The sequence below is a fragment of the Petaurus breviceps genome, unplaced genomic scaffold (genome assembly GCF_028583685.1).
Source record: "Petaurus breviceps papuanus isolate PSGF00001 unplaced genomic scaffold, PetGlider_PUasm1.0 191, whole genome shotgun sequence".
NCBI lineage: Eukaryota > Metazoa > Chordata > Mammalia > Diprotodontia > Petauridae > Petaurus > Petaurus breviceps.
Genome location: NW_027185811.1, coordinates 252,555 through 261,465, shown reverse-complemented (window position 1 = coordinate 261,465; position 8,911 = coordinate 252,555). Strand labels below are relative to the sequence as shown.

Sequence of the window (8,911 nt, the reverse complement as noted above, 5' to 3'; positions counted from 1 at the left end):
TCTTCTTCTTCTTCTTCTTCTTCTTCTTCTTCTTCTTCTTCTTCTTCCCCCCCCAGCTAATGTCTGTCCGTGGCTAGATTTGAACTCACGTCCTCCTGACTTCAGGGCTGATGCTTTATTCACTGAGACACCTAGCTGTTCCATATTGTGACTCATGAACAGGTACTCCAGCTGACTTGCTGATGGTCTTTGGTACCTGGTTGGGTCTACCTTGGCCATGGGGCATCTATGGCCATTGCTCTCTGAGTTCATGAAAATACATATCCCTGATAGGTATCCAAAGGAAATGAGATCAATAGATAAATAGTAATAGTAATAGATAGATAATAGTAATATTGATGATAATGCTTCCAATTTCTATAGTTTTTCGAGTTTTACAAAGTGCTATTCTCACAATGGTGCCATGAAGTAGCTTAGAAAAGCATTATCCCCATTTTAATAATAGCTATCATTTATATAGCACTTTATAAATATTAACTCACCTTATCCTCATCATCACCCTGAAGGCAGGTGCTTTATTATCCTCATCTTAAAGGTGAGGAAATTGAGTCAAATAGAGTTAAGTGGCTTGGCCAGGGTCACTTAGCTAATATCTGAGACTGGATTTGAACTCAGTTCTTCCTGTCTCAAAGGCCAGTGCTATATCCACTGTGCCACATAAATGCCATTTTTATAGATGATAAAGCTATCAGAAAGACTTAATTACTTGTCCACAGTAATACAACTACTAAAAGTCAGAGCCTGGATTAAACTTCATTCTTTTGTTTCCATTTCTCCACCAAGTAGAATGGTCTTGGGAATTACTGTTGGGTGTGGGTCTCTAGTGTGGGCCTATTAGGAAGTCCTTCTCTCACTGGCATCCTGATGGTACCAAGATCCTTTGCATGTGAGGGGAAGCTCCACACTAAAGTTAGTGGCTGAAGTCTCTCTTACAGGAGGCATTAGGACTTATGAGATCATAGAATTTAGAGTTGAAAGGCACTTTAGAAAGTAAATCCAACCCTGATTTTATAAATGAGGAAACTGAAACCCAAGGAGGTTAAAGGCTTCACCACAGTGACACATGCCAAACCCAGGTCCTGTGACTCCATTTCCAATGCTCCTGCTACAACTCTGGTCTGCCTCTTCTGAGTCCCCCTCAAGGATTCACTGGGATGACTGAAGAGGCTTCTAGGTGGGTGGAAGGAATGGAGGCATCTGAGTCAGGTGAGATTCCCTTCCCCAAGCCAGAAGCGGGTGAAGGACTAGAGTCCTCACGGGGCAGAAGAAGCCCTGTTCCTCAGGGCAAGGCAAGGCAAGCTCATTCAGCTTCACACAGACAGTGTTCATTATAAACATTGTAATCTGGTGTCAGCCCCGGCTCTGATTAAAGGCCCATTAGACATGCTCAGGCCTCAGTGCAGTGCTGATTAGGACATGCAAGTCAGGAGGGGACTGCTTGGAAGGCAGCCACCCCCAGCACAGCTGGAGCATGGCTCTAATGGGGATGTGGCCTGTGTGGTCTTCGTCATTGGCTCAGTGCCTGTAATCCAAGAGTTTGGAGGACAGGGTAGGAAGGCTGGCTATCTCTAGGCCTAGAAGTCCTTCCAGTTTGAGCAAAGATTTCCTAACAACCTCTGTGGCTCTGTGGGAAGCATTTTCTTACTTTCATTTTTTTTAAACATATGTTTTATATAGATGCCTCTTGTTTTTATAGCACAGGCCTTCTTGATATAACCCCAGACACCCCTACCTGCATTGAACTAGACCTTGTAAGACACACATACTGCCCCCCCACCCTGCACACAAAATTAAGCCAGAGATCCACTGATGTAGCAATGGTATTGGACAGAGTATGCACTATTCCACATCTGTAGTCCTCTGCCTCTCTTTGGAGAAGAGGGAATTGTATTTCGTCATCTGCTTTTAAATATTGTAATCATTATGTATATAATTTTCCTAATTCTTCTTACCTGACTCTTCATGAGGGCTACATTTCCAAATGACTTCAGTTCTTGGGCTATGTAGTAGTTGAATGAGGGGAAGACTCCTTTCTTACATCAACAAAGAGATATCAAACACTATATGCCAGATACTATGCTAAACATTGGGGGGTGGGTGGGAGGAGTAAGGCTCTTGTCCTCAGGGAGTTTACACTCTAATGGGAAAGGCAACGTATACATAAATAGGCATGTACAAGACAGAGATAGAAGAGAGGGGAAGGCGGGGGCAGGGGGAACCCCCAAAGGCCTCCTTCAGGACATAGCGTTTAAGCTGAGTCTCAACAGAAGCCATAGATGTCAGTAGGCAGAGATGAAGAGGGAGGGCATTGCAGGCAGGTGGAAGAGCCAGTGCCAAGGGGCAGAGAGAGTGTTGCTAAGAGCAGCAGGTCAGCTTCACCCTCTAAAGCTGTCTTCCCTTCTGCTCTTGTACACGTCTTGTGTAAATCCATTTATTTTCATGAGGCCAGGGATTGCTGTTGTGGTTTTACCTTTCTTTCAATCTCCCAGCCCATGTACAACGTCTTGCTCATAATGAGCAATTAATGCATACTTGTTGATCGATTGATTTCCTAAAATCAATTTTTTAAAAAAAATATACCACTAACAAAGAATTAAAGCAATTATAAGGAATTATTTTACCCAGATGTAAGTGTGCCAATTAATTTAACAATTTAAGTGAAATGGAAGAATATTTACAAAAATATAAATTGCCTAGATTAGCAGAAGAAGAAATAGAATATCTAAATCAACCTATTTTAGAAAAAGAAATTGAACAGGCCATAAATGAGCTTTCTAAGAGAAAAGCACCAGAACTAGATAGATTTCCAAGTGAATTCTATTAAACACTTAAAGATCAACTAATTCCATTATTAAATAAATTATTTGGATAACAGGTAAAGAAGGGATCCTAACAAGCTCCTTTTATGAAACAAAGATGATAATGAGACCTAAACCAGAAAGAGTAAAAACAGAGATTTCTAGAAAAAAAAAACGGTTTTCCTGGTTCTATGGTATCACTAGACCAAAGAGTGCATGGGGGTGAGTAACGGGTAAGAAGACTGGAACAGGAGGAGGGGGCCAGGTTGTGAAGAATGTTCAATGCCAAACAGTTTTACATTGATTCCAAAGTTAGTAAGGAGCCACTGGAATCTATTGAGCAAGGCAGTGACATGGTCAGACCTTACGAAAATCACCTTAGCAGCTGCATGGAGGATGGATTCAGGTACATAGGGCTGATGTTGCTCAGCTGTGTCTGACTCTTGAGGACCCCAGTTGGGGTTTTCTTGGCAAAGACACTGGACTGGTTTGCCATTTCCTTCTCCAACTCATTTTACAGGTGAGATGACTGAGGTAAACAGGGTTAAGTGACTTGCCCAGGGTCACACAGCTACTAAGTGTCTGAGGCCAGATTTGAACTCAGGAAGATGAGTCTTCCTGACTCCACTATATCCACTGTGCCACCTAGCTGCCCTAAAATACAGGGTAGTGGAAACCAAACTGAACCCATAGTCTGATCTGAGTCATTATGGCATAATTGAAAGAGCTCTAGATTTAAAGTCAAAGGACCTGAGTTTTAATTCTGACTCTACCCTTACTATTTGTGAAACTTTGAAGCCATTCTCTTTACTTCCCTGAGTCTGTTTCCTTAACTGTAAAATAACAATAATAATCACTAATATTTATATTGTGCTTTAAGGGTTGCAAAGAACTTTACAGATGTTATCTCACATGATCTTAATAACAACGCTGTGTAGTGCCAATGCAATATTTACAGCTCCCAAGATCATGATAAAGATCATGACTATAAATATTGTATGATGTTTGATCACAAAATATACCAGATTCTCCAGGTAGAGGACAAAACTGAAGCATTTATTTAGACACCAGAAAATTGAATCCCAAATCCAGTAAGCCAATTCCATCATAGTACCAAAGCTATTCAGGAGCCATAATAACCCTGAGAGCCACAGCATCCTTCAGCCTTCCCACAAACCAATACAAGATTAGTATCTACTCACGAGCCTATCTGACTCCTTGTCTGGGCGTCCTCTCTCCCCCACCATCTTGCTAGCTCTGACCAGCTGCCTGTGGACTCTGCTTCCCTTCAGCAAACTCCTCCCACCACAGGCGCCATGTGACTACATTCAGCCTATCAGGGGACAGAGTTTATCTTCACAGCAGGGAAGCTTCCTGTGGGCTCTGCTCCACCCTTTAGCAAATTCCCTCCATCATAGGCTACATGTGATTACATTCAGCCTATTAAGGGGCAGGATTTACTTTCAAAGCAGGGGAGGTCTTCAAACTCTCCCCAGGTCTATTAAGGGGCAGGGAAGGTCTTCAAATTCCCATTCTCATTATACTCTGGGAGGCAGGTGTTATTATTATCTCCATTTTACAGATAAGGAAACTGAGGCAGGAATAAGCTAAATGACTTGCCTAGCATCACACGACTAGTAAGTATCTGAGGTCAGATTTAAATTCAAGTCCTCTGAACTCCAAGTTCTGGACTGTATCCACTGCACCACCTTAATTATTGCTAAAATGCAATTAGTAATGCTTATATTGCCTACCTCACAAGGTTATTGTGGGGAAAGCTCTTTGGACAAGTATGAATTCAATATATATATATATATATATATGTTATATATATATTTAACTTAAAGGTGTAGTGATTACAAGATCAAGCATTGTGTTTAATTTTTTTTTTTGCTTTGATTACAAAACAAAGGCATTTGACCAGGTAGAGTAAAATGCAGGCTTAAAAACTCTCCTCCAGCAAGGCATCTGTAATCCCATACAACGCTCATTTATTAAGCACCCACTATGTACAAGGCACTGACAAAAAAGCCAAAGTGGTTCCTGCCCTCAAGGAGCTTCCATTCTCTGGGAAGTGGGGAGTGACGAGGAAGGTACAACATACACAGATATAATTATGTAAAGTACAAGGAAAACTGAGGAGGGAGAGAGGACTGACAGGTTAGGGATCAGTTGGCACATCAGGTAAGTCTTGGAGAAAGACAGGTTCTTCGAGGGGGAAAAAATCTGTCCTGGGCATGGGGAATGGCTTGTTCAAATGCATGCAGTCAGGAGATGGCATGCTGAATCCAAGGGGAATTAGGAGAGAGATCAGTGGGAGAAGCTCCTGAAGGAATCAGAGGGAATGTAAGCAGGGAGCCACTTGGCCTTGGCCAGAAGGATCATCCCTTCTTCAGACACAGGGGTAAAGCAAAAAAACGGTTTTTGATATGGAATGAAGGAGGAGAGGGAACTTCTGACTAAGCGCCTCTACTCTCTTGGTAATGTAAGATGCAATGAAAAGAGAGCTGGGTTTGGAATCTTGGCCCCGGTTCTTTCTGCTTATGTGACCTTGGGCAAGTCACTTAACATCTGTGTTCCTCGCCATAGAATGAGGGGACTGGACTAGATCACTGCTAAGGTTCCTTCTGGCTCCAAATTGATGATCTGCTGATCCCATGTTCATGCAGTAGTAAATAGCAGCCAGGATGTGAAATAAGGACCTCTTATTCTGAAAACAGTGACCCAGATTGGGGTCCTCCCCATCCTGTACCCCATCTCCCACCTGGGGTACATCTTCACCATGGTATCTCTGCTCTGCTCCCCAGGCATCGTGGAGGACTATAGACCACCCTTCTTTGACATGGTCCCCAACGACCCCAGTTTTGAGGAAATGAAAAAGGTGGTTTGTGTTGACCAGCAGACCCCCAACATTCCCAACCGGCTGGCTGCAGATCCGGTGAGTTTGGCACATGCAAAAAGAGAAAGAGGGAGCAATGGGCAGAGGAGGAGGAATTCTCAACTCTAAATACTTGCAGATGCATTTTATCATGAACAAGCTCCAGGGTGTAGGTGGGGAGTGGGCTAAGGATGGAGGAATGCTGGACAATTCAGCGATCAGGAAGTAAGGCCAGATGGAGCCCTCCTAGAGGGCCTAATCAGTCCATCTGTACACATGTCAATAAGCATTTATTGACCACCTACTGTGTGCCAAGCCCTGGCATGTATATATATCTGGAATACTGGACATTGGTACATATCTCTTTGCATCTCTCCTATCTCCTATGGAAAATATAAGGGGAGCCCTAAGTTGTCTGAGCTTTTCAGAGCCCTTCATTCCCTAGAGAAAGGACAAGGAAGATTCCCCACTCTAGGGCTTTGGGGTTATAGAATCTCAGTCTTGGGAGGAATCTCAGACATCACTAGTCCCGCTGGTTGGACTGGTAACCTGTTACAACATTACTGACAAATGGCCATTCAGACTCAACTTGACGACTTAGAAGGAACCCACTAATTTATATGGTGCTTACTATGTGCTGGGCACTGAGCTAAGTGCTTTACAATTATTATCTCTCTTAACCTCATAACAACTGTAGGAGGTAGGTGCTATTACTATGCCCATTCTACTGGTGAGGTGCCTGAGGCAGACAGAGGTGAGTGACTTGACTAGGGTCACACAGCTAGTAAGTGTCTGAAGCCAGATTTGAGATCCAGGCCTGGCATTTTTTCGCTTTTGAATAGCTCCACACACACATACACACAGCCCTGTTAGTCTTTGGGACTAACTCCCTCTGGGCTTCCTTTGTTTCTGGGAATGGGGTAAGCAGAGCTTGCCTGACCCTGAAAGCATGAGCTGAGTGGACACACTGCTCTCCTCTGGGATCCTAGCCCCAACATGTTTCCTCTGCCCATCTCACCTCCCCACAGGCCAAGGTCTATGGCAGCAGTGGAAGGGTCAGGCTACCTCTGCCCAGCCTGGTAAGACCTTTGGTGAACACTGCCCCCTGCTTTCTCTCCAGAATTTTCTTGTGGAATCTTTGACTGCAGAGGTCACCCTGGAAAGACCCAAATGCCCAAGGATAGGGAAGAATTGCAATGGGGAATTTTGGTCCTCATATCCCTCTTCCTTCTGTATCTCTTAGAGGGGAATGTAGAGCAGGCTTGTATTGGGGGCAGATTGCAAATAGCTTCTAGAGACAAAATAATGTTTTTCCTGTTGTCTTTTTCCTCTTTCTCCCTTTCTTTCCTACTCTCCTATTTGTTTTTCCTCTCTCTCTCCACTCAATCTGTCTCCTTCCCTTTCTTCTTCTATTTTTCTTCCTCCCTACTTATCTGTTTTTCTCCTCCTCCATTTGACACTTCCTCCCTCTCTGTACTTCTCATTTCCCATGCTTCCTATTTTCCTCTCCACTGCCTCTTCCTTTTTCTTTCTTCCATCCAGTTCCTTTCAGGTCTGGCACAGACGATGCGGGAATGCTGGTACCCCAACCCTTCAGCCCGCCTCACAGCCCTGCGTATCAAGAAGACCCTCCAGAAACTTTGTGCAAACCTAGAGAAGCCCAAAGTGATTCACTAGCTGTCTGGTGCCTGTACCCCTTATGCCCTGGGGAGGGCTGTATGGAGCTGTCTGGGTTGGACCTCTCACCACTACAGTCTGCTTTCCTTATTATCCAGGATCTTAGGAGGAGAGGAATGGGGAGGGTGGTCCCCTGAGAGGGCAGCTATAGCTGCTGGACTCCATGCCTCCAGCCCCCAGCTCTCCCAGCCAAAAATATTGCTGGGCCTGTAATCTGATGCCAGGGCATCTAGCCCAGTCTGAAGGAACAGTCTCCCTGACGCCTGACTTTCCCCCACCCCCAACACACCCACACTGAACCCTCCTTCCCCAGGAAGCCTAGATCCCAGCTAGCCCCAGCTGTAGGAGAACACTGCCCTAAGACGGTATCATAGGGAAGCCACCAACACTTAACTGGGCTAAGGGGTAGGGAATTCCAATTCACCCTGCCACCCAATTCCCCCGATGTACAAGTGCACACACATCACAGAGACAGAAACCCCATTCTGCTCTGCTTCACCTGCCGCTTGTGCCCTTTGCCATTCATGCCCAGAGGGTCAGCAGAGAGGGTGCAAGGTCCCAAATCCCTTCCAGATGGCACCCTTCCAGGATAAGCCTCCTTGTGAGCAGTACCACATCATATGCCCCCTGTGCCATGAGGATTTGACCCTAAGCACAACGTGTACACCTGATCATCCGGCTGCATCAAGGACTGGGGTAGAGCCAGAATGCCTCTGCCCAAGGGGTCCTGTGGGCTCGATTCCAGAGTGTCCCCTCCACGTCCTTGCTTTTCCCAAACATCATTACTGCACACAGAATATCAATTATGTGGGAAGCCACCTAGGGTCACTGAGTCCTGCTCAAGTCAAACATCCTTGACCAAGGAGCAACCTCTACCCCAAACCACTTAACCTGGAATTAAACCTCAAATGTTCGAGCTTCTTGCAGGCCAGTGCTGAGCGAGAGTGAGGCTTGTGCATTTGTTCACTAGTCACAGAAAGGTGGTGATGGCATTGAAAGATCAGAAAAGGCTAGCACCCAGCGTGAGGGGGCTTCCAAAGTCCAGAGAAAGCTATTCTTAGAGCTTTCCGAGCCTAAGTCTAAGGCTCTAGCCATCCCCAATACAAATTCATCTTCTTCCCTTATCCCTTGCCAACACATGGCACTAATAGCTAGTAACTGATTCTTTCTGGGTCTGGGAGAAGACAAAAAAAAAAAGAGCCTGCCTACTTTTTAATAGCTCCAGTGCTAGAGCTAACTCAGCGTGTATTCCCTGGACACTTAGGGGACTGTCCTAGGATCTTTTAGTCTACAAGTACACCACTGTATTTAATGCCAATAATATCCTGATTGCAGCCCAATGGGAGGCATTGGGAAAAGGGACTGCCCACACCACTCACCGAATGTATAAAACGAAGGGGCTGAAGTAGATCATCTCGAGGGGCCCTTCCAGCTCAAACAGTCCATGACAAGTCCCTGACCTTGAGGTCTCCAGCTCTGGTGTTAGGAACCACATCCTTGGCAAGGCCCCCAAGGGTTCAACCCATACTCTCCTTAGCTTAGAGGAAGCATGGAATCA

General features: G+C 45.1%; 1 protein-coding gene across 2 annotated transcripts in view; it reads left to right on the top strand.

Annotated features, from left to right (window-relative positions):
* The window catches only part of ACVRL1 (activin A receptor like type 1), a 28,194-nt gene extending 19,905 nt beyond the window's left edge, over positions 1–8,289 (top strand). For both annotated transcript variants that reach the window (XM_069092523.1, XM_069092522.1), the window contains 2 exons: positions 5,606–5,736; positions 7,219–8,289. In XM_069092523.1, the coding sequence (XP_068948624.1) occupies positions 5,606–5,736; positions 7,219–7,353 (266 nt within the window). In that variant the 3' untranslated portion in view covers positions 7,354–8,289. The remainder of the gene's footprint in view (positions 1–5,605; positions 5,737–7,218) is intronic.
* Positions 8,290–8,911: the final 622 nt, after the last annotated feature.